The 24,786-nt window shown below is 39.7% G+C and overlaps 3 protein-coding genes across 6 annotated transcripts; 1 reads left to right on the plus strand and 2 right to left on the minus strand.

The window, feature by feature from the left end:
* Positions 1-891: 891 nt before the first annotated feature.
* Positions 892-5,567, minus strand: LOC136354741 (cyclin-A1-3). 2 transcript variants are annotated; one of them, XM_066306375.1, is made up of 12 exons: positions 5,247-5,567; positions 4,139-4,397; positions 3,652-3,801; positions 3,412-3,545; positions 2,611-2,703; positions 2,382-2,515; positions 2,219-2,294; positions 2,078-2,154; positions 1,963-1,996; positions 1,728-1,877; positions 1,484-1,618; positions 892-1,403 (listed from the first exon to the last, which is right to left on the minus strand). In XM_066306375.1, exons 1-12 carry the CDS (start codon positions 5,406-5,408, stop codon positions 1,332-1,334), a joined length of 1,476 nt encoding a protein of 491 aa, XP_066162472.1. In that variant the 5' UTR covers positions 5,409-5,567; the 3' UTR covers positions 892-1,331. The 2 variants fall into 2 exon arrangements, with proteins under 2 accessions (XP_066162472.1, XP_066162471.1); XM_066306374.1 differs by having other exon boundaries at positions 3,652-3,809.
* Positions 5,568-9,483: 3,916 nt separating this feature from the next.
* LOC136354721 (uncharacterized) lies at positions 9,484-14,460 on the plus strand. 2 transcript variants are annotated; one of them, XM_066306271.1, is made up of 7 exons: positions 9,484-9,815; positions 11,271-11,669; positions 12,642-12,742; positions 13,367-13,436; positions 13,591-13,618; positions 13,701-13,758; positions 14,084-14,460. In XM_066306271.1, exons 2-7 carry the CDS (start codon positions 11,517-11,519, stop codon positions 14,178-14,180), a joined length of 507 nt encoding a protein of 168 aa, XP_066162368.1. In that variant the 5' UTR covers positions 9,484-9,815; positions 11,271-11,516; the 3' UTR covers positions 14,181-14,460. The 2 variants fall into 2 exon arrangements, with proteins under 2 accessions (XP_066162368.1, XP_066162369.1); XM_066306272.1 differs by having other exon boundaries at positions 11,276-11,669.
* Positions 14,461-15,579: 1,119 nt separating this feature from the next.
* Positions 15,580-20,255, minus strand: LOC9268829 (cyclin-A1-3-like). 2 transcript variants are annotated; one of them, XM_026022284.2, is made up of 12 exons: positions 19,935-20,255; positions 18,827-19,085; positions 18,340-18,489; positions 18,100-18,233; positions 17,299-17,391; positions 17,070-17,203; positions 16,907-16,982; positions 16,766-16,842; positions 16,651-16,684; positions 16,416-16,565; positions 16,172-16,306; positions 15,580-16,091 (listed from the first exon to the last, which is right to left on the minus strand). In XM_026022284.2, exons 1-12 carry the CDS (start codon positions 20,094-20,096, stop codon positions 16,020-16,022), a joined length of 1,476 nt encoding a protein of 491 aa, XP_025878069.1. In that variant the 5' UTR covers positions 20,097-20,255; the 3' UTR covers positions 15,580-16,019. The 2 variants fall into 2 exon arrangements, with proteins under 2 accessions (XP_025878069.1, XP_066162370.1); XM_066306273.1 differs by having other exon boundaries at positions 18,340-18,497.
* Between the last annotated feature and the right edge of the window lie 4,531 nt (positions 20,256-24,786).

Raw genomic sequence — 24,786 nt, forward strand, 5'->3', positions numbered from 1 at the left:
TGGAACTTGTAATCTCAACAATTAGATTGCAGGGTGCCTGAGGTTAATTTGTGTACACTTTTTTTTAGTGTAGCTAGCAAAGACTACAAGTAATGCTTTTTATATTAGTATAGGTGATTAATTAGCTCTAAGTACAATATGATGATGCAACACGCAGGCATGCATGTCTAAACAGCTGTGCTTAGCTTCAAGTATGGAAATAGCTTGAGCATCACTTCTTCAACAGGTTGCATTGACAAATACTCCCTCCGTCCCAAAATAAGTGCAGTTTTGCACTATTTATCTTCAATGTTTGATTATGTTTGATTTTTCGTCTTATTTAAAAAAAATTATGATTACTATTTTTATTGTTATTAGATGATAAAACATGAATAGTACTTTATGTGTGACTACTTTTAAAAAATAATTCATAAATTTTTCAAATAAAACGGACGGTCAAACATTGGACACTTTAGGATGGACGTAGTATTTTTCATTTTCAGAATCTTAAATGCATTTGTCCATGAAAACATCTTTCGTGGAAAAGATGTCAGAAGCTTTTATCTAAGAATCTCGCTGAATCATCATGTTTAAGTCGATCACATCAGCTGCATATATCTGTCAACAGAAGAACAGAACAGGTTGAAAAAAAAAAAGCTGAAGTTGATACTACCTCCGTTTCTAAATATTTGACACCGTTAACGTTTTAGCATATGTTTGACCGTTCGTCTTATTCAAAAACTTTTATGAAATATTTAAAACTATATATATACATATAAGTATATTTAACAATGAATGAAAAAAACTAATAATTACTTAAATTTTTTGAATAAGACGAACGGTCAAACATATTTAAAAAAGTCAACAGCGTCAAATATTTAGAATCGGAGAGAGTATTTTTTACTAGAAACATCAAGAACACTAGTAGCACTTATTCAGAATGAGCACTGTTGAAAATGTGGTGCTCTTATTGAGAATTTCACAAGAGCAACACGAACAGAGACTCTATCATACATCAACCTAGGAGACGCCCAGGTTGGCAGCTAATATCAAACAAGATGTTTAAAGCTTTGCTGCAGGACTCCGATGTACAAAGTACTGAAAACCATGGATCATCTAGGTACAGGGAAAAGAAGATAGAAGAAAGCACATCAGTACCATAAAAGTTACCACACACAGCAGAAGCATCGATCTATCTACACTCAGCCAAACCACCTGAAAGAACAGGGGGGGCAAGCAGCATGCCTTGCATCAAGCTTATCTGAACGGTCTACGGCACAACCTGGCATAGGTGCCTCTGGAGGAAGAATTCAGTCAGCAACTGTAACTAATCCTTGGTTTATTTTTCTAGTTCAGCATGTTGAGTCGCGAAAGAATTCGGTCGGTATTGAGGGTGGGCAGGGCTTCTTCGCCACAAATTTGTACTGCAGAAACAAAGGTACAGGAGGCAGCATTAGGAACAGTACAGATAACTGAAGAAATGGGGAGGATATGCAGTTTATACCTTATGTTGGGTATACTTCTCCCTGATTGCAGGAAGGTTACTCCCAGGACCAACACAGAAAAGGCGGTGCAATGCCTTAACGCAGTCGCTTAACTCTGACGACTTGTATTGTGTGTAGTGAGCAAGGGTGGAATTCTGCTTCCAATTTACAATGAGAAGCATATGTTAGCTCTTGTAATTTTTTTATTTGAATGTTGATATAAAAGATGTATGGAAAGTTCAATATGATGATGCCACCACGTACCCAAGGGTGCTTTGCTGGCTGCAGTATGAATTTGGCCAGGAAAATAGCTGATGCCGCTACTAGTGAAGGAGGGTAAGAAAGTAGATTGTACTCCAGCAGTGATAGCTCAGCAACATAATTGGCTAGGAACTCAAGATGCAATGCTGGATCCTGCACGATGAAAAGCTGTTAATGCAATGCAGCATATAAATAGTATGAAATTGCAGCAAGCAGGAGATGATTAAGAGAGCAGCACCTCATCAGATACTTGTGCAACACGGACAAATCTCCTGTTGTAGGCAAGAAGATAGTTATTAGAGTTCGATTCATTCCAGCATTATAGACATCGATGAGATGAAAGAGAATAGAACCTCAAAAAGCATTTTGCTGTAGGTGCAGTCATTTCAAACTTCAGGTAATTCAGGACAGAAGCTTCCATTTCCAAAACCTGACAATCTATGTGTTAGTCATGGAGATAAACATAGAAATGTTCACAGATATGCAAAACAAACCTCATCTCTGAAGTATGTGTTGTCAGTTATATAGCAGAATTCTTCTACTTGAGGTGCACATATCTCCTTGTATTTTCTGATATAGGAACAAGCCAAAATCAGTACACAAAACTCAGATGCAAACTGAGAAACACATTTAAAAAAATTGCTAATCAGATCTTACGCAGCAATAAGCATACAAGCAACTCCAAGTAATTGCAGTCTTTGACGATTGATCTCATTGCCAGAAAGATAACGGTCAATGTAGTTAACTGTCAGGTATAATGTATCAGGAACAAGACGATATTCTTCAGCGACCTGCACAAAGGAAAAGCACAAATAGAGTGGTAAGTAACGATTGTGGTCTTTAGGCTCCAATCAACTAAAAAAATTTGTTCGGTATAAAAGCTTACTTCCACAAGCCAGTCTATCAGGATCGCTCTCATGCTTGGGTTTACATCCTTTTGGAGTGTTTCCATAAAATCGGTTGATGGATGTTTCCTGGTCTGCTTCAAGTCAAATAGAAAATCACAATGTAAATATGAAATTCAACCTAGATTTGAAACCACTGTGCTCAGGTCAGATTAATTGTCATTTGATCAAACTGACTGCAGTAGTGCAGTCCATGTCACAGCAAAAATAATGAGCAATTGAAAAATACTTCAAGAGCATTGATTACAACAATTGAAATGTATCAATTCATCGGTTCAGTCAATGCTTTAAGAAGATAACTCCATTACAATTTCTCCATATTATACTGTGCTTCTACTGGTTCTATAGGGAATTTCAATATGATGGCCATTAAATGGAACCCACTATTCAGAAAAAAAAAAGTATTCAAGAATGTTTTATGTAAGGTGTTTACATAATATGCAGAACAAAACTACTGAAAATTGATGGTCACAAAGCATGTCTGGTAGATGATAAGGTGCACCAACAAAGCGAAAAGCAGAAAAGAACGGATTGTGGTGAAATGTGAAAAATATCCTGATAAATTACATTGGAATAATGCCTTATATCAGTGATGTGCACTTATTCTCTTCTTAATTTATGGTCTCATCAAAGTAAACTTTTTTTACTTGTGTTTCATATGGATGCAATCAAGTCTCAAATCATGAGGAAGCAAAACAAAGCCTTCCTATGAAAACATACTACAATAAGGTGCTCAAGGGAAATGTTTTCAGAGAAATAAGGTTTAGTCAAGAATGTATTACCTCGGCCTCGCGCAAGTGCATGTAGATATCAGAAGCAAGAGTAGCACACAACTGCGGATCCTCGTAGTTATTGTCAACATCACAAATTTGGTCGATTTCCATTGGGGAAGGAGCATCCTTCTTCCACTTAGTTTCTGCGAAACAAACAAGGGAAAAGATCAATCAACCATTCCAATAGAATGCACCATATAGCACAAATTTTTCTAGCTATAACTGTGCATTTCAGCAACCAAAACACACCTTCAACATCTCTATCCTCTGAGATACGCAGGTTCTCGTTTGCTCTTCGCTGCAAGGAACCTAGAACTGAGGAGGAATCCCCATTATCAATATACTCAAAGTCTGGGCTTTTCATTGAGTCGCACGTCGACATCGTCTCATCAACCGAAACTGAGGCCCTGTTTAGATGGGACTAAAACTTTTAAGTCCCTATCACATCGGATGTTTGAAAATTAATTATAAATATTAAACGTAGACTATTAATAAAACCCATCCATAATCTTGGACTAATTTGCGAGACGAATCTAATGAGCCTAATTAATCCATGATTAGCCTATGTGATGCTACAGTAAACATTCTCTAATTATAGATTAATTAGGCTTAAAAAATTTGTCTCGTGAATTAGCTTTTATTTATGTAATTAGTTTTGTAAGTAGTCTATATTTAATACTCTAAATTAGTGTCTAAAGACAGGGACTTAAGTTAAGTCCCTGGAAGTAAACACCACCTGAATCTCCTGAATGCATAGGGGAGACGAAGCTGCTGCAGGGTACAGTGACAGGTGCAGGTGCAGCAGTTGGAACAATTCTAAGCACTTTAGGAGGAAGAACTGACTCCTTCTGTGGGGCGCTCTCATGGCGGGATATGGCCGAAGCTGGCTTGGTGGAAGCTGATTTCACCGCCGAGACCCGATTCGTGCCCACATTGCGGCCACTGGCCAAAGATCCCTTCTTCACAGGTGCAGCCCAGGTAGCTGAATTAAATTTCTGCAGGAGGATTGAAGACAAGAAATCAATTTAGAACTTATATTTCAATCTGTTCATTTGGGATTCCAGACCACAAGCATGAAAAGGAACAAATATTTATTAGAAACATTAGCAGCACGCAAGTATCATATTACCAATAGAAGATTCCAAAGCAAGCAAACATACAAAACACTTAGCGAATACCAAGAAAGCTTTTATTTTGAACTTCTGAAGGTGCCAATAAACCCTCAAGTGAATTTAGCCTGTTGACCTGGATGCTCCCCAAGAAATCAATCAATCAATTAACCATGAAAAGAAACCAGAAAATCAGCAAGAAAAATCTTGTGGATTGGAATAGGAGAATCCTCAAAATCAGCAAGGAAGAATGTGGCAGAGGTCCAAATTTGAATGTGAAGAGCACTGAAAAACCAAAAGGCAAGAATATATTGGGGATTGGAAGAGGAGAATCGTTTGTAGGCTAACCAAGGAGAAATTGAAGAAATGAAAATCTTGTTGTTGGCTGAAAGAAAGAACTCAAGAAGACGAATTCAAGAAACACTATTTATATTTGCTTGAAACCAACAGATCGAGGCGTATGTCCTCCACAAACAAGATGGAAAAAAACCAAAAAAGAAAAAAATCATACACAGATCGCTTCGGCCATTTCCGCATCAACAGCGACTCACTTGTGCCCCAAGAGGAACCAAGAAGCAAAAAAAAAAAAAAAAAAAGCCACCCCCAAACCATTCCAACCACCTCACACACCAAAAGATCTCCACCCAAACCGCGCAAAGCAAAGAACAAATCTTGGAGAGAAAAAAAAAGGAAAAAAGAAGAAGAAGAAGCAGCAGCAAGCGATCCTTCACGTACCGCATTGTTGGCGGCGGCGGCAACGTTGGTGATGTTACCGAGCGCGACGCGCTTCTTGGCCGCCGCGGCGCCCGCGGCCGCCTTCCCTCCTCCCTCCCCCGCCGCGGGCCGCTTCGCCGCCGACGACGACGACGAGCGGCGGGAGGCTAGGCTGCTCGACATCGGCCGACGGCAACCACCACCTGAACCCTCCTCCTCCTGCTGCTGCTGCGAGGGTTGCGAGGGCGGCGGCGGCCGGCGGGGATCAGAGGCGGAGCAGGGCGAGGGCTTGGATCCTTCCCTTCCCGACAGAGGAGGGGAGAGCCGGAGAGGAGAGGACTCAGAGGAGCGGAGGAGGAGAAGAGAGAAAATGGCGACGACTCTTTCGATTATTTCCAGTTTTTGGGGAAAATATTCTAATCCCTCGAGGATGTTCCCTCGTTTGCTCAAAAACCATCTAAACGGTTATGAAAAATACTGAAAAAATTTGACAACATTCATACAACACATATATACAACTCTACAAAATCTTAATTCCAAACTCAACTCACACGTCGAGATATAAAAAGACAAATTCAGCGTATGAATAGTAGCGTACTGTTTATATCTAAATTTGTCTTCTTTTGTTTCTCGATGTGTAGATCGAATTTGAACATGAATTTTGGTGGACTAGTAGGTATCATTATACTCTACATTGTTAATTTTTTTCAGAATTTTTCATAACTATTTGTATCGAATTTGGAAGAAAAAGGTATACGAGGGGATATCCCTCGAGGGATTAGAATCCACTCCCCAGTTTTTGGGCCGTTACAGTTGTTCAAATTTCAAATAGTAGTAACAAGTTGTTTTAGTTATTCGACCGTTTTATCTGTCTTTCTTTTTTTCATGTCGTCGTGGTTGGGTTATTACGTTTTCGACCGTTATTCATAAACAGAACGGATGTAGAGCTAAATTAATTTCGTGTTACTACTTCTGTCATAGAAGATGACGGATTTTAACTTTGTATTCCCTCCGTACTAAAATATAAAAAATATAAGTATTTTTTAAGTATAGTGTCAAGTCCTTTGATTATTAATAAGAAAAAATAAATTAAAAAAGATCAATCTAAAAAAAATGATATTACTAGATTTAGCATTAAACAAACTATCACAGTACGTAACTCTTTTTATTTAAAATATTTTACTTTTATGAATATTGTTTATCAATGTAGCATCTTTAAAACCGTGTCGAAGTCAAAAACAAAAAAAAAGGCTTATATTTTGATATGGAGGAAGTATTCTTTATCGTATTTTCCTACTTATCTATCTCATTTTTCACATGTGTGCTTTTCAAACGGTTAAACGGTGCGTTTTTTTTAAAACGTATGTATGTATGAAAGTTATTTGAATAATCATGTTAACTCATTTTTAAGAAATAACTAATACTTAATTAATTATGCATTAATGAACCGTTTCGTTTTACGTGCTCAAAGGGTTAGTTTCTAACACTAATAATCGAACACGGCCTTTGCCGCTTAGAGGAATTTTAATAGTATATAGCCAACTACTAGCTCCAAATTATTTATAGATAATCTAATAGCCAAATTATACAATAGTTAACTACAAATATATACTACATCATTAATTACTGCTCCCACTTGTCATACACACGTAGCATTTAGGAGTCCGTGCTACAGCTAGCTACAAATCTGCAGCCTGCTTCTTTTCTATCTCCTCTCTTTATGTTCACCACATAAGCTTGTAGCCGACTTATAGTCTATTATTGTACATGCTATTAGATTTTTATATTTGAACTTGGAATGTAGTATCCAAAATAACTTTGGGGGTGTTTAGATCCAGGAGTGTAAAGTTTTTGCGTTTCACATCGGGTATTATATAGGGTGTCGCATGGGGTGTTCGGGCACTAATAAAAAAACTAATTGTAGTATCCGTCAGTAAACCGCGAGACTAATTTATTAAACCTAATTAATCCGTCATTAACAGATGTTTATTATATCACCACATTGTCAAAATCATGGAGCAATTAGGCTTAAAAGATTCGTCTCGCAAATTAGTCGCAATCTGTGTAATTAGTTATTTTTTTAGCTTATATTTAATACTTCAAACGTTCGATGTGATAGGGTGTAACATTTTTGTGCAGGAAACATGACCTTTGTTTTTAAGACCGGATGGAGCACTTTGATAGGCCGTTTGGGAGTTTGGAACTTGTGCAAAACGGTGTGTTTTAAAAATTAAAACCATTGCTCTCGTACATACCAGATATTTATAACTAACGGTCGAGAAGTTCAAAATGTGTCCAAAGGTTGAGAAGTTTAAAATGTATCCAAATCAACATATTTTCAATATTTGAGGGAGTAACGTGATATAAGACCATATATTTATAACTAATGGCCGATAAGTTTAAAATGTGTCCAACGGTCGAAAAGTTTAAAACAGGTCCGAAGTCCGAACCTCGTGTTTCAGGATATCTACAACGAATGCTTGGGTCGGGACGTAAGGTTAAACCTCTCTTAGTTGTGCCAAAGGAAATTATGGAAATTTTTAACACGGCTATAATGGCACAATATTGACAATGAAAAATACCCATATAAACACAATTTTGCCTAATTGTGTTACCTACTATAGAAAACTTGCGACTGTAGTTTCACACGAATAACGTTCTCGTGCAGGTGGGTGGGCCACCGGTCCATGCAACAGTAGCCGTGCCGGCCCGACACGGCCCAACACTTCCTTGGGCCGTTCTGCCCAAGACCGGCACGGCCCGGCCCATTACAGTTGCCGTGCCATCAGCGGGCCCGAGCTATGCTGGGCCGGGCCGCCCATTTGGCCTGCTACTCATAATGGGTAACATAGTAAATCTGAGCTAAAGGTGGAGTACTCGAGTATCTCTTCCCCCTTCCCTTCGCGTAAAAGAGAAAAAAAAAATCTCCCGTCTCGTCGTCTCATCCGCTTCTTGCGCCATTTGCGGCTGAACTGGGGAGGGGAGGGGGAGGGTCGCCGATCTCCATCCGGCGAGCAAGGGGATCCTGGTGAGCATCCGCATCCTCTTTCTGATGATTCATCTCTCTCTCTCACCGGGGATGCTTCTGTCTTGGAATTTGCTTGCCTAAACCCTAGCTTCTCTTGTAGATCTGGAAGAAGCTCTTCTCTTAGTTCCAGAGCCTTTAACCTTAATACAAGTAACAGTTTGAGTTTGTTTGTTGTTCCCCCAAAAGTTTGGGGGGTTCAACTGAACCCCCATGTCCCAAGTTGGATCTGCCCCCTGTTATTTCACTCATTTCACTAATTTGTTTACATACAGTGGAATAATGTAGCATTTATTTTTGTTATGCACCGTTGTAGATCTGATGAGAATTCGTAATGCTTAAAATTGCCTGAATAGATATAACGATTAATTCTTGTTTTCAAGGAAGTTTCACCATCTATGGTGATAATGTCATTATGTTATTACAGAGGTCAATGTGTTTTAGATAATAAGTGACATAGGTTGTATCATTTATTTCTTCTATGCTCAAGGTCCTGAACTGTTGTGCATGTTTCATTTGTTGCCCCCCGAGTCATATTATTTGGCGCGGGATACTTTAGTACTTTGGATCAAATAATCGTGATGGGAAGGAGTACATAGCCAAATGCTCTTTTCCCATTGTAATGCACGGGCACCTAACTAGGGTATGGACATTATCTCATGTTTGTGGTCATGATCAAATCGCTCATAAAACATGTGCATCTTAGATTATAGGCAGAAATGTATTCCAATAATGTTATTTGGAGTGAAATTCATCCCTCAACATAAAAAAATTGTGAAACACAAATTTCTGCTAAATACTCTATTAACCTTTTCTGTGTGATACTCATGGGTATGTATGCATTGATTGCTAAACATTTTCACATGTGCATTTGACAGCTCAGGTGGCAGCAAACAGGAAGCTTTCTCCATTAGAAGGAATCAAACCGATCGAGAAGGATCAAACCAAGAAGAGAAAGGATCCTACATAGGTCCCGTTTGGCACAGCTCCAGCTCCCAACTCCAACTTACCTAGAGCTAGAGTTGTGCCAAACGGTCCAGATTCACCAAAACTTGGAGCGGAGCGGGGTGAATCGCTCCACGAAAATGTACTAGCGCGGTGGAGCGAGGAAAATGCCACTCCACAGCTCCACTCCCATCTTAATTACAGCGCTACCCATTACTTTTCGAAGAAATTACAATCAGAATGCCACCGCCCTACCCCTTCGTTCCCCCATCCGCACCGAGGCGAATCGCGCATCCCCGAGTCGGGTCTCGCATCGCTCTCCTCCGCGAAGAGAGAGGGGGCGAAGATAGAAGGGGAGGGTCGGAGGGAGGACTGAGGAGGAGGAGGCGGTGCCGGTGACGGCGCACGGCGGCGGCGACTGCCTCCTCTCTCGCGGCTAGGGCGTCGGGCTGAGGTTTGGGCGGCGCTGGGCAGAAGTTTGGGCGGCGCACGGTGGTTGAGCTTAGCCGCTGAGAGCTCACGGCGGCAGTTGGCGGCGGGAGCGGCTCCCCACGGCGAGGAGGCGCACGGCAGGAGCTAGACAACGGCGGCGGCATAGCAGATCTGGTGCAAGGAGGAAGGTAACCCTAAACCCTAGACTCTCTCCCTCAAACCCTAGACTTTCTCCCTCAAATCTGGTTCATTTTTTGGGGATTGATTGCCTAGATGTTGGTTAAAATTTCTCCCGATCTGTGTGTCTATTATTGCTTGATTTTTAGTGTATATATTTCAACCATATTCTCACTGTACTTAGATTTCTAGAAAAAATTGGTCAGTGAAATTGAGCAAACTACTTGTATGTTCTCTCTGTACTTGAGCAAACCATATTCTCACTGTATTATTGTTCTTTAGATATAGTTTACTGCAGATGTAAATGTTCTCATGACACATTCCCTTCCAACAGGCTGTATGTTTCGCATTTGCTTTGTAAAAACTAGTCATTATTATATAAGTCCCTGTGTATCACTAGTAGCACAAGCATGGTTCGCTATGGCTGGGTGGAAGTAGTTAGTTTCTGTACATATAAATGTCAAGCTTGTAAACTCTAGTCAAAATGAAGCATCTCAAATTTTCAACCTATGATATATGTTGGCATTGAAAAAAGTATTGGTGTGAGTGAGTGGATGACAGGCATGGCTCAAAATATGTCTTCGAAGGGTGTTAAAATGCCTATAGACTCTGCCGATTGGAATGACTACAACACTAGAGTGGATGCTTCTGTCTTGGAATTTGCTTGCCTAAACCCTAGCTTCTCTTGTAGATCTGGAAGAAGCTCTTCTCTTAGTTCCAGAGCCTTTAACCTTAATACAAGTAACAGTTTGAGTTTGTTTGTTGTTCCCCCAAAAGTTTGGGGGGTTCAACTGAACCCCCATGTCCCAAGTTGGATCTGCCCCCTGTTATTTCACTCATTTCACTAATTTGTTTACATACAGTGGAATAATGTAGCATTTATTTTTGTTATGCACCGTTGTAGATCTGATGAGAATTCGTAATGCTTAAAATTGCCTGAATAGATATAACGATTAATTCTTGTTTTCAAGGAAGTTTCACCATCTATGGTGATAATGTCATTCTGTTATTACAGAGGTCAATGTGTTGTAGATAATAAGTGACATAGGTTGTATCATTTATTTCTTCTATGCTCAAGGTCCTGAACTGTTGTGCATGTTTCATTTGTTGCCCCCCGAGTCATATTATTTGGCGCGGGATACTTCAGTACTTTGGATCAAATAATCGTGATGGGAAGGAGTACATAGCCAAATGCTCTTTTCCCATTGTAATGCACGGGCACCTAACTAGGGTATGGACATTATCTCATGTTTGTGGTCATGATCAAATCGCTCATAAAACATGTGCATCTTAGATTATAGGCAGAAATGTATTCCAATAATGTTATTTGGAGTGAAATTCATCCCTCAACAGAAAAAAATTGTGAAACACAAATTTCTGCTAAATACTCTATTAACCTTTTCTGTGTGATACTCATGGGTATGTATGCATTGATTGCTAAACATTTTCACATGTGCATTTGACAGCTCAGGTGGCAGCAAACAGGAAGCTTTCTCCATTAGAAGGAATCAAACCGATCGAGAAGGATCAAACCAAGAAGAGAAAGGATCCTACATAGTATCTTGATACTGGTTACCTTGGCTAAGAGGACCGATCGGACTATTGGAGAGGAGGGGCTAAGTCGTCTCCACAACAGTGAACTGTCTCCGAGCCAAAACAGAACGAACGCCCAAACAGGCAAACCACGAACTCGAACCCTAGAAACCCTGACCATGGACTCGGGAGGCGGAGGAGGGGCATCGCACAAGGCAGCGTCGGGCTCCGCACCCTCGGGGGCGGCGGCCGCGAACCCCACGGCGATGCTCTCCGCCCTGATGAGCAAGCGCGCCAAGCTCCAGGAGGAGCTCCGCTCCATAGAGCGCCAGGTTAGGTCTTACACACTGTTCCCTGTCTCTTTTGCGCCTCTCTCTCTCTCTCTCTTGGAATTAGGGTTTTGTATAGGAGACCATGGATTTGTTGCATATATGTTCAGATGGCAAGGGCTTGCCATTGCTCAACATGCGAATGAGTGGTGCGAATTTACATTGCTGCGGATGGTTGTAAAATTGGAGTTGTGGATACCTGTAGTAGCCTGAATTTATTGTTCAATCTTTCTTAATGCCTTGGGAATGATAGAAATATGAACCTATTTGGAACCAATATGCTGGACCAGTGACCACTGATTGTCATTTCACAGAGAGGATCAGTTGTGACGAACAATTTGGATAGAATTAGGAGGAAGGGAAGAAAGTATCAATTTGATATTCTTGTCGAATATGACCATTCTATTTCTTGTATGTTGTTCTTTGTGCCTGAGAACACTTTGTTATTCTAAGGTAAAAAAGAAAATCAGTTAGCTACAACCTGAAAATTCCATCTGTTCTTCTATCCTCGAGTTAAAATGTGGAGTTTCTACTGTGTCTTAGTCAGAAATTATTCGCAGCAAGTATCAAATGAGCTACTTCTATTCATAGTATTTCAAAGTTACACTATGTGGTCCAAATTCCAATATATGTTTGTGATGGTGAATCTTGGTGTGTCATCCAAAATCATTAAATAAGAGGAGCGTTTGGTTTAGTAGAAACCATAATCCTAAAAAGGGAGGAAAGTGCTATTGCTCTCATATCAAGTATTTTAATGGCACTGATATGTGTGTTTTTTTTAGAAAGAACAAAACAGTCGCTCTTTAATACCAGGAACAACACATGATCTATAATGTCAACCATCTTTGCTTGACTTTAAGGGGAAGTTTTGTATATGATATTAAACACTCATAATTTAACAAAATATCTATTCATGCTTTTAACAGAATTGTTCTTATACAACCTGCAAATGATGTTTATGTCCATATGTTGCAGGTTTATGAAATGGAGACAACCTACCTACAAGAGTCTAATCAATTCGGAAGTGTGCTAAAGGGTTTTGAATCATTCTTATCATCGTCAAAGAACACTTCCAAGTAAGAAATCTTTATTTTCTTAGACTGCTACGCCCTTTACTATTTGGAGGTCTTCATTCATTTTCTTTTGACATCCCACTGTATACTTACCAGTTCGAAACCTTCAGAATTCATGCCACATTCTTTGCTTACTTTCAACTGTTGATTGAATGACCTACTGTCCTTCCCTTGAACTTTCTACCAGCCTCTGATCACATATAATTTAGCTAATATTCGGATGAATAATTTATAGTTATAGATATTGAACAAAAGATCCTCTGATCACATATAATTTACTAATGATCAGATGAATGATGTTGAACAAAAGATCCTCTGATCACATATAATTTACTAATGATCAGATGAACAAAAGATCCTCTGATCACTATAGTGGCAGTGGCAGGTATTATACAACAGATTCATAACCCAAAATATGCTATGATAGTGTTATGTCAGTTTATTGGCCAATTGCAGGGGTGCTCTATATGCACTATCTAGCATCACCAAGGGAGGGTTGGATTTATGATTACCATTGGCATAATGTTGCGTGTTCATTATTCTGCACAAGCAAATGTTTTATCATTTCTGTTCTGCTAATAGATCACACAGAATTAGTTATGACAGTTTCTATCTTATTATTTTCAGTCTCAAGCGCTCCAGGAAGTTCCAGGCTGATGAGAGGCTGTTCTCCCTGTCATCGGTTACATCTCCAGCGGTATGACTAATGATCCTAAATCCTAATGCACTGAAAAGCCCGTGCCCCTTTTTTAATCTTTTGGTTTGCTTTGATTGATGATTGTTATTCCCCCTGTGCTATACTGATATTTGTGAGTTTGCTAATACATACCATTATTTTCTATTCATTCCAGGTCGATGAACATATGGCTGGACGAGATGGTAAGTTCTCTTTCTTGTTTTCATTAAGCTGAAACCAGGAACAATTGAGACTCTGGGCTCAATACTAGCTGCATCCTGGCAGATGGAAGAGAATATGGATCAGGTCGTTCGAAAGGTGCAACCACTCCTGCAAACGGGCAGTAAGTGCTCAGATTACCTTTGTGGCAAAAAATGTGCTATCCTTATCAGCTTTACATACATCCTTGCAAGGGGCAGTGTTTGTCTAACACTTCTTTATATTAAAAAAAACAGTGTTTCTAGGAACAACCCTTTTAGCCCTTGTTTAGTTCCAAACTTTTTCTTCAAACTTCCAACTTTTCCATCACATCAAAACTTTCCTACACGCACAAACTTCCAACTTTTCCGTCACATTGTTCCAATTTCAACCAAACTTCCAATTTTAGCGTGAACTAAACACACCCTTAGTAGAATTGCCTAGTTCTGACCCCTCGTGTGTTTGGACAGAGGAAAACCAAAGAAGGGAGGTCGCCCTGGAGGGAGAGACGGCAAGAGAATACGGCCATCAAATGATCCAGATCTGGACGACGAAGAGGACTTCTAACTCGACATGTTGTAGGCCTAGCTCAGTGATGATTTAACCTTGCTAGACTCATGCTTCGAATCATTCTTTCTGTATTGTAATTTTTTTTTAATCTTGTGTTGCAATCCATGGCAAGCAAAGCCTTTTCCCCAGGGAGTAGCCTTGCTCATCTAGTCATCTTATCGTCGGCATTTGCCTGTGCTTGCATTTTCTTCCTTTTCAACCCACCCCGGCGTTGTCTGATTGTCTCCCGTTTTGTAAAGCAGTAGCAAGTTAATTAGACGGTGATAATTTCTGTTAACTCTACTGTAAACAACGTTGCTATAGATTCCAGACTCCAGTGAGACGAGGATGAGACTCCAGCGAGACGAGAATCTGGATTGGCCGATTCTTAGTACCAGAAAAAAATGTCTCATCCGATTATAGGTTTTTATATTTTGGAACGTGTAGTTGCTAGCACACCGCCGCGTTTGCCAGGGCCAAGGTGGAGTTGAATCTGTGAGTTCACCTGTTGCATTGCAAGACAAGCTGGAACTTGTAATCTCAACAATTAGATTGCAGGGTGCCTGAGGTTAATTTGTGTACACTTTTTTTTAGTGTAGCTAGCAAAGACTACAAGTAATGCTTTTTATATTAGTATAGGTGATTAATTAGCTCTAAGTACAATATGATGATGCAACACGCAGGCATGCATGTCTAAACAGCTGTGCTTAGCTTCAAGTATGGAAATAGCTTGAGCATCACTTCTTCAACAGGTTGCATTGACAAATACTCCCTCCGTCCCAAAATAAGTGCAGTTTTGCACTATTTATCTTCAATGTTTGATTATGTTTGATTTTTCGTCTTATTTAAAAAAAATTATGATTACTATTTTTATTGTTATTAGATGATAAAACATGAATAGTACTTTATGTGTGACTACTTTTAAAAAATAATTCATAAATTTTTCAAATAAAACGGACGGTCAAACATTGGACACTTTAGGATGGACGTAGTATTTTTCATTTTCAGAATCTTAAATGCATTTGTCCATGAAAACATCTTTCGTGGAAAAGATGTCAGAAGCTTTTATCTAAGAATCTCGCTGAATCATCATGTTTAAGTCGATCACATCAGCTGCATATATCTGTCAACAGAAGAACAGAACAGGTTGAAAAAAAAAAAGCTGAAGTTGATACTACCTCCGTTTCTAAATATTTGACACCGTTAACGTTTTAGCATATGTTTGACCGTTCGTCTTATTCAAAAACTTTTATGAAATATTTAAAACTATATATATACATATAAGTATATTTAACAATGAATGAAAAAAACTAATAATTACTTAAATTTTTTGAATAAGACGAACGGTCAAACATATTTAAAAAAGTCAACAGCGTCAAATATTTAGAATCGGAGAGAGTATTTTTTACTAGAAACATCAAGAACACTAGTAGCACTTATTCAGAATGAGCACTGTTGAAAATGTGGTGCTCTTATTGAGAATTTCACAAGAGCAACACGAACAGAGACTCTATCATACATCAACCTAGGAGACGCCCAGGTTGGCAGCTAATATCAAACAAGATGTTTAAAGCTTTGCTGCAGGACTCCGATGTACAAAGTACTGAAAACCATGGATCATCTAGGTACAGGGAAAAGAAGATAGAAGAAAGCACATCAGTACCATAAAAGTTACCACACACAGCAGAAGCATCGATCTATCTACACTCAGCCAAACCACCTGAAAGAACAGGGGGGGCAAGCAGCATGCCTTGCATCAAGCTTATCTGAACGGTCTACGGCACAACCTGGCATAGGTGCCTCTGGAGGAAGAATTCAGTCAGCAACTGTAACTAATCCTTGGTTTATTTTTCTAGTTCAGCATGTTGAGTCGCGAAAGAATTCGGTCGGTATTGAGGGTGGGCAGGGCTTCTTCGCCACAAATTTGTACTGCAGAAACAAAGGTACAGGAGGCAGCATTAGGAACAGTACAGATAACTGAAGAAATGGGGAGGATATGCAGTTTATACCTTATGTTGGGTATACTTCTCCCTGATTGCAGGAAGGTTACTCCCAGGACCAACACAGAAAAGGCGGTGCAATGCCTTAACGCAGTCGCTTAACTCTGACGACTTGTATTGTGTGTAGTGAGCAAGGGTGGAATTCTGCTTCCAATTTACAATGAGAAGCATATGTTAGCTCTTGTAATTTTTTTATTTGAATGTTGATATAAAAGATGTATGGAAAGTTCAATATGATGATGCCACCACGTACCCAAGGGTGCTTTGCTGGCTGCAGTATGAATTTGGCCAGGAAAATAGCTGATGCCGCTACTAGTGAAGGAGGGTAAGAAAGTAGATTGTACTCCAGCAGTGATAGCTCAGCAACATAATTGGCTAGGAACTCAAGATGCAATGCTGGATCCTGCACGATGAAAAGCTGTTAATGCAATGCAGCATATAAATAGTATGAAATTGCAGCAAGCAGGAGATGATTAAGAGAGCAGCACCTCATCAGATACTTGTGCAACACGGACAAATCTCCTGTTGTAGGCAAGAAGATAGTTATTAGAGTTCGATTCATTCCAGCATTATAGACATCGATGAGATGAAAGAGAATAGAACCTCAAAAAGCATTTTGCTGTAGGTGCAGTCATTTCAAACTTCAGGTAATTCAGGACAGAAGCTTCCATTTCCAAAACCTGACAATCTATGTGTTAGTCATGGAGATAAACATAGAAATGTTCACAGATATGCAAAACAAACCTCATCTCTGAAGTATGTGTTGTCAGTTATATAGCAGAATTCTTCTACTTGAGGTGCACATATCTCCTTGTATTTTCTGATATAGGAACAAGCCAAAATCAGTACACAAAACTCAGATGCAAACTGAGAAACACATTTAAAAAAATTGCTAATCAGATCTTACGCAGCAATAAGCATACAAGCAACTCCAAGTAATTGCAGTCTTTGACGATTGATCTCATTGCCAGAAAGATAACGGTCAATGTAGTTAACTGTCAGGTATAATGTATCAGGAACAAGACGATATTCTTCAGCGACCTGCACAAAGGAAAAGCACAAATAGAGTGGTAAGTAACGATTGTGGTCTTTAGGCTCCAATCAACTAAAAAAATTTGTTCGGTATAAAAGCTTACTTCCACAAGCCAGTCTATCAGGATCGCTCTCATGCTTGGGTTTACATCCTTTTGGAGTGTTTCCATAAAATCGGTTGATGGATGTTTCCTGGTCTGCTTCAAGTCAAATAGAAAATCACAATGTAAATATGAAATTCAACCTAGATTTGAAACCACTGTGCTCAGGTCAGATTAATTGTCATTTGATCAAACTGACTGCAGTAGTGCAGTCCATGTCACAGCAAAAATAATGAGCAATTGAAAAATACTTCAAGAGCATTGATTACAACAATTGAAATGTATCAATTCATCGGTTCAGTCAATGCTTTAAGAAGATAACTCCATTACAATTTCTCCATATTATACTGTGCTTCTACTGGTTCTATAGGGAATTTCAATATGATGGCCATTAAATGGAACCCACTATTCAGAAAAAAAAAAGTATTCAAGAATGTTTTATGTAAGGTGTTTACATAATATGCAGAACAAAACTACTGAAAATTGATGGTCACAAAGCATGTCTGGTAGATGATAAGGTGCACCAACAAAGCGAAAAGCAGAAAAGAACGGATTGTGGTGAAATGTGAAAAATATCCTGATAAATTACATTGGAATAATGCCTTATATCAGTGATGTGCACTTATTCTCTTCTTAATTTATGGTCTCATCAAAGTAAACTTTTTTTACTTGTGTTTCATATGGATGCAATCAAGTCTCAAATCATGAGGAAGCAAAACAAAGCCTTCCTATGAAAACATACTACAATAAGGTGCTCAAGGGAAATGTTTTCAGAGAAATAAGGTTTAGTCAAGAATGTATTACCTCGGCCTCGCGCAAGTGCATGTAGATATCAGAAGCAAGAGTAGCACACAACTGCGGATCCTCGTAGTTATTGTCAACATCACAAATTTGGTCGATTTCCATTGGGGAAGGAGCATCCTTCTTCCACTTAGTTTCTGCGAAACAAACAAGGGAAAAGATCAATCAACCATTCCAATAGAATGCACCATATAGCACAAATTTTTCTAGCTATAACTGTGCATTTCAGCAACCAAAACACACCTTCAACATCTCTATCCTCTGAGATACGCAGGTTCTCGTTTGCTCTTCGCTGCAAGGAACCTAGAACTGAGGAGGAATCCCCATTATCAATATACTCAAAGTCTGGGCTTTTCATTGAGTCGCACGTCGACATCGTCTCATCAACCGAAACTGAGGCCCTGTTTAGATGGGACTAAAACTTTTAAGTCCCTATCACATCGGATGTTTGAAAATTAATTATAAATATTAAACGTAGACTATTAATAAAACCCATCCATAATCTTGGACTAATTTGCGAGACGAATCTAATGAGCCTAATTAATCCATGATTAGCCTATGTGATGCTACAGTAAACATTCTCTAATTATAGATTAATTAGGCTTAAAAAATTTGTCTCGTGAATTAGCTTTTATTTATGTAATTAGTTTTGTAAGTAGTCTATATTTAATACTCTAAATTAGTGTCTAAAGACAGGGACTTAAGTTAAGTCCCTGGAAGTAAACACCACCTGAATCTCCTGAATGCATAGGGGAGACGAAGCTGCTGCAGGGTACAGTGACAGGTGCAGGTGCAGCAGTTGGAACAATTCTAAGCACTTTAGGAGGAAGAACTGACTCCTTCTGTGGGGCGCTCTCATGGCGGGATATGGCCGAAGCTGGCTTGGTGGAAGCTGATTTCACCGCCGAGACCCGATTCGTGCCCACATTGCGGCCACTGGCCAAAGATCCCTTCTTCACAGGTGCAGCCCAGGTAGCTGAATTAAATTTCTGCAGGAGGATTGAAGACAAGAAATCAATTTAGAACTTATATTTCAATCTGTTCATTTGGGATTCCAGACCACAAGCATGAAAAGGAACAAATATTTATTAGAAACATTAGCAGCACGCAAGTATCATATTACCAATAGAAGATTCCAAAGCAAGCAAACATACAAAACACTTAGCGAATACCAAGAAAGCTTTTATTTTGAACTTCTGAAGGTGCCAATAAACCCTCAAGTGAATTTAGCCTGTTGACCTGGATGCTCCCCAAGAAATCAATCAATCAATTAACCATGAAAAGAAACCAGAAAATCAGCAAGAAAAATCTTGTGGATTGGAATAGGAGAATCCTCAAAATCAGCAAGGAAGAATGTGGCAGAGGTCCAAATTTGAATGTGAAGAGCACTGAAAAACCAAAAGGCAAGAATATATTGGGGATTGGAAGAGGAGAATCGTTTGTAGGCTAACCAAGGAGAAATTGAAGAAATGAAAATCTTGTTGTTGGCTGAAAGAAAGAACTCAAGAAGACGAATTCAAGAAACACTATTTATATTTGCTTGAAACCAACAGATCGAGGCGTATGTCCTCCACAAACAAGATGGAAAAAAACCAAAAAAGAAAAAAATCATACACAGATCGCTTCGGCCATTTCCGCATCAACAGCGACTCACTTGTGCCCCAAGAGGAACCAAGAAGCAAAAAAAAAAAAAAAAAAAGCCACCCCCAAACCATTCCAACCACCTCACACACCAAAAGATCTCCACCCAAACCGCGCAAAGCAAAGAACAAATCTTGGAGAGAAAAAAAAAGGAAAAAAGAAGAAGAAGAAGCAGCAGCAAGCGATCCTTCACGTACCGCATTGTTGGCGGCGGCGGCAACGTTGGTGATGTTACCGAGCGCGACGCGCTTCTTGGCCGCCGCGGCGCCCGCGGCCGCCTTCCCTCCTCCCTCCCCCGCCGCGGGCCGCTTCGCCGCCGACGACGACGACGAGCGGCGGGAGGCTAGGCTGCTCGACATCGGCCGACGGCAACCACCACCTGAACCCTCCTCCTCCTGCTGCTGCTGCGAGGGTTGCGAGGGCGGCGGCGGCCGGCGGGGATCAGAGGCGGAGCAGGGCGAGGGCTTGGATCCTTCCCTTCCCGACAGAGGAGGGGAGAGCCGGAGAGGAGAGGACTCAGAGGAGCGGAGGAGGAGAAGAGAGAAAATGGCGACGACTCTTTCGATTATTTCCAGTTTTTGGGGAAACTATTCTAATCCCTCGAGGATGTTCCCTCGTTTGCTCAAAAACCATCTAAACGGTTATGAAAAATACTGAAAAAATTTGACAACATTCATACAACACATATATACAACTCTACAAAATCTTAATTCCAAACTCAACTCACACGTCGAGATATAAAAAGACAAATTCAGCGTATGAATAGTAGCGTACTGTTTATATCTAAATTTGTCTTCTTTTGTTTCTCGATGTGTAGATCGAATTTGAACATGAATTTTGGTGGACTAGTAGGTATCATTATACTCTACATTGTTAATTTTTTTCAGAATTTTTCATAACTATTTGTATCGAATTTGGAAGAAAAAGGTATACGAGGGGATATCCCTCGAGGGATTAGAATCCACTCCCCAGTTTTTGGGCCGTTACAGTTGTTCAAATTTCAAATAGTAGTAGCAACTTGTTTTAGTTATTCGACCGTTTTATCTGTCTTTCTTTTTTTCATGTCGTCGTGGTTGGGTTATTACGTTTTCGACCGTTATTCATAAACAGAACGGATGTAGAGCTAAATTAATTTCGTGTTACTACTTCTGTCATAGAAGATGACGGATTTTAACTTTGTATTCCCTCCGTACTAAAATATAAAAAATATAAGTATTTTTTAAGTATAGTGTCAAGTCCTTTGATTATTAATAAGAAAAAATAAATTAAAAAAGATCAATCTAAAAAAAATGATATTACTAGATTTAGCATTAAACAAACTATCACAGTATGTAACTCTTTTTATTTAAAATATTTTACTTTTATGAATATCGTTTATCAATGTAGCATCTTTAAAACCGTGTCGAAGTCAAAAACAAAAAAAAAAGGCTTATATTTTGATATGGAGGAAGTATTCTTTATCGTATTTTCCTACTTATCTATCTCATTTTTCACATGTGTGCTTTTCAAACGGTTAAACGGTGCGTTTTTTTTTAAAACGTATGTATGTATGAAAGTTATTTGAATAATCATGTTAACTCATTTTTAAGAAATAACTAATACTTAATTAATTATGCATTAATGAACCGTTTCGTTTTACGTGCTCAAAGGGTTAGTTTCTAACACTAATAATCGAACACGGCCTTTGCCGCTTAGAGGAATTTTAATAGTATATAGCCAACTACTAGCTCCAAATTATTTATAGATAATCTAATAGCCAAATTATACAATAGTTAACTACAAATATATAGTACATCATTAATTACTGCTCCCACTTGTCATACACACGTAGCATTTAGGAGTCCGTGCTACAGCTAGCTACAAATCTGCAGCCTGCTTCTTTTCTATCTCCTCTCTTTATGTTCACCACATAAGCTTGTAGCCGACTTATAGTCTATTATTGTACATGCTATTAGATTTTTATATTTGAACTTGGAATGTAGTATCCAAAATAACTTTGGGGGTGTTTAGATCCAGGAGTGTAAAGTTTTTGCGTTTCACATCGGGTATTATATAGGGTGTCGCATGGGGTGTTCGGGCACTAATAAAAAAACTAATTGTAGTATCCGTCAGTAAACCGCGAGACTAATTTATTAAACCTAATTAATCCGTCATTAACAGATGTTTATTATAGCACCACATTGTCAAAATCATGGAGCAATTAGGCTTAAAAGATTCGTCTCGCAAATTAGTCGCAATCTGTGTAATTAGTTATTTTTTTAGCTTATATTTAATACTTCAAACGTTCGATGTGATAGGGTGTAACATTTTTGTGCAGGAAACATGACCTTTGTTTTTAAGACCAGATGGAGCACTTTGATAGGCCGTTTGGGAGTTTGGAACTTGTGCAAAACGGTGTGTTTTAAAAATTAAAACCATTGCTCTCGTACATACCAGATATTTATAACTAACGGTCGAGAAGTTCAAAATGTGTCCAAAGGTTGAGAAGTTTAAAATGTATCCAAATCAACATATTTTCAATATTTGAGGGAGTAACGTGATATAAGACCATATATTTATAACTAATGGCCGATAAGTTTAAAATGTGTCTAACGGTCGAAAAGTTTAAAACAGGTCCGAAGTCCGAACCTCGTGTTTCAGGATATCTACAACGAATGCTTGGGTCGGGACGTAAGGTTAAACCTCTCTTAGTTGTGCCAAAGGAAATTATGGAAATTTTTAACACGGCTATAATAGCACAATATTGACAATGAAAAATACCCATATAAACACAATTTTGCCTAATTGTGTTACCTACTATAGAAAACTTGCGACTGTAGTTTCACACGAATAACGTTCTCTTGCAGGTGGGTGGGCCACCGGTCCATGCAACAGTAGCCGTGCCGGCCCGACACGGCCCAACACTTCCTTGGGCCGTTCTGCCCAAGACCTGGCACGGCACGGCCCGGCCCATTACAGTTGCCGTGCCATCAGCGGGTCCGAGCTATGCTGGGCCGGGCCGCCCATTTGGCCTGCTACTCATAATGGGTAACATAGTAAATCTGAGCTAAAGGTGGAGTACTCGAGTATCTCTTCCCCCTTCCCTTCGCGTAAAAGAGAAAAAAAATCTCCCGTCTCGTCGTCTCATCCGCTTCTTGCGCCATTCGCGGCTGAACAGGGGAGGGGAGGGGGAGGGTCGCCGATCTCCATCCGGCGAGCAAGGGGATCCTGGTGAGCATCCGCATCCTCTTTCTGATGATTCATCTCTCTCTCTCTCTCTCTCACCGGGGATGCTTCTGTCTTGGAATTTGCTTGCCTAAACCCTAGCTTCTCTTGTAGATCTGGAGGAAGCTCTTCTCTTAGTTCCAGAGCCTTTAACCTTAATAAAAGTAACAGTTTGAGTTTGTTTGTTGTTCCCCCAAAAGTTTGGGGGGGTTCAACTGAACCCCCATGTCCCAAGTTGGATCTGCCCCCTGTTATTTCACTCATTTCACTAATTTGTTTACATACAGTGGAATAATGTAGCATTTATTTTTGTTATGCACCGTTGTAGATCTGATGAGAATTCGTAATGCTTAAAATTGCCTGAATAGATATAACGATTAATTCTTGTTTTCAAGGAAGTTTCACCATCTATGGTGATAATGTCATTCTGTTATTACAGAGGTCAATGTGTTGTAGATAATAAGTGACATAGGTTGTATCATTTATTTCTTCTATGCTCAAGGTCCTGAACTGTTGTGCATGTTTCATTTGTTGCCCCCCGAGTCATATTATTTGGCGCGGGATACTTCAGTACTTTGGATCAAATAATCGTGATGGGAAGGAGTACATGCAAATCTAACAACGTGGATTGGCTGTGTAACATTACAAAATGTCCGGGAACCCCGATCATACGAACAACTAATTCAATACAATGTGGTTAAAGGAAGTTATATTGGCAGAGGCGTATCAAATATGAACGTTGTGCAGAGAGATCGACATATCTATTAAAAAAATGAATGGATTGAAGGATGGTAAGAAGATTCATGCGTACCTTTCACTTGCCACACCTGAATCACCAAGCACCCAATGAAATCAACTCGAGGATCTTCAGGTGTGTGTGCATAGCACAAACCTAAATAGAACAGAGGGACGAAAGCCAATAAGAAAAATAAAAAAAATAGTAAGAAAAAGGGGTCGCCAGTTCAGTTCACAAGATCAAAGCAGGGTCTTACCCTTGATTCTGCCACCGGTGATGTCTTTCCTCAAAGCCTTCACACAGAAGAAGAGGAAGAGGAAGGAGTCTAGCCTCTGGAGACTGGAGTAGTGGATGGGTTAGTGATTAAAAGAGCAAACGAACTGCCTCACTGCTCCTGGTGATAGGGAACGTGACCAAATAATCGGGGAGATGCTCCTTAATTTTCTCAACAATCTTTCAAATAGCGGGCACATAGTTGTGAGCATAAAGCTCACACCACGTCCCTGCAGATCCAAAATTATGCTTCGAGCTCCGGATGCAAAAGCAAAATTTTGGCAACCGCAGCTCGAAGGGGCATTTGTTTACACGGATTTTCGCTCGTGTCCTAAATATAATTTGTTAAATTATAAATTGATGTATTATCTCAAATATAGTGCGTACAATATATATATAATAATCAATAAGAATTTTATCAACCGCGAAGCAAACGGACGGATTGCAAAATGGGCCTTAGAACTGATGTCCTTGGACATATCGTTCAAGCCACGAACTTCGATGAAGTCCCAAGCTTTAGCCGACTTTGTTGCCAAGTGGACCGAGTGCCAAGAGGACACCCCCGAGGAAAAGATGGAGTACTGGACTATGCATTTTGACGGGTCAAAGAGACTTTCGGGCACTGGGGCCGGAGTTGTTTTAATTTCCCCAACTGGAGAAAGATTGAGCTATGTGCTATGGATACATTTTTCTGCATCTCACAATGTCGCGGAGTACGAGGCGCTCCTCCACGGGCTACGGATCGCAATCTCTTTGGGCATCAGACGTCTGATAGTTCGCGGAGATTCACAGTTAGTTTGTTAACCAAGTTATGAAAGAGTGGTCCTGCCTCGATG

The sequence above is a fragment of the Oryza sativa genome, chromosome 12 (assembly GCF_034140825.1).
Source record: "Oryza sativa Japonica Group chromosome 12, ASM3414082v1".
Classification (NCBI taxonomy): Eukaryota; Viridiplantae; Streptophyta; class Magnoliopsida; order Poales; family Poaceae; genus Oryza; species Oryza sativa.

What these genes read in the sequence shown, in the direction of transcription:
- LOC136354741 (XM_066306375.1), bottom strand. Translation starts at nt 5,408, where the DNA reads ATGTCGAGCAGCCTAGCCTCCCGCCGCTCGTCGTCGTCGTCGGCGGCG. An exon ending in TGATAGACTGGCTTGTGGAA is followed by an intron (nt 2,516 to 2,610) that starts GTAAGCTTTTAT and finishes TCCTTTGTGCAG; the next exon opens with GTCGCTGAAGAATATCGTCT. An exon ending in TTGCACAAGTATCTGATGAG is followed by an intron (nt 1,878 to 1,962) that starts GTGCTGCTCTCT and finishes TTCATCGTGCAG; the next exon opens with GATCCAGCATTGCATCTTGA.
- LOC136354721 (XM_066306271.1), top strand. Translation starts at nt 11,517, where the DNA reads ATGGACTCGGGAGGCGGAGGAGGGGCATCGCACAAGGCAGCGTCGGGC. An exon ending in TCCGCTCCATAGAGCGCCAG is followed by an intron (nt 11,670 to 12,641) that starts GTTAGGTCTTAC and finishes CATATGTTGCAG; the next exon opens with GTTTATGAAATGGAGACAAC. An exon ending in CATCGGTTACATCTCCAGCG is followed by an intron (nt 13,437 to 13,590) that starts GTATGACTAATG and finishes TATTCATTCCAG; the next exon opens with GTCGATGAACATATGGCTGG.
- LOC9268829 (XM_026022284.2), bottom strand. Translation starts at nt 20,096, where the DNA reads ATGTCGAGCAGCCTAGCCTCCCGCCGCTCGTCGTCGTCGTCGGCGGCG. An exon ending in AGAGGATAGAGATGTTGAAG is followed by an intron (nt 18,234 to 18,339) that starts GTGTGTTTTGGT and finishes TTTGTTTCGCAG; the next exon opens with AAACTAAGTGGAAGAAGGAT. An exon ending in GCTTGTATGCTTATTGCTGC is followed by an intron (nt 16,983 to 17,069) that starts GTAAGATCTGAT and finishes TTCCTATATCAG; the next exon opens with AAAATACAAGGAGATATGTG.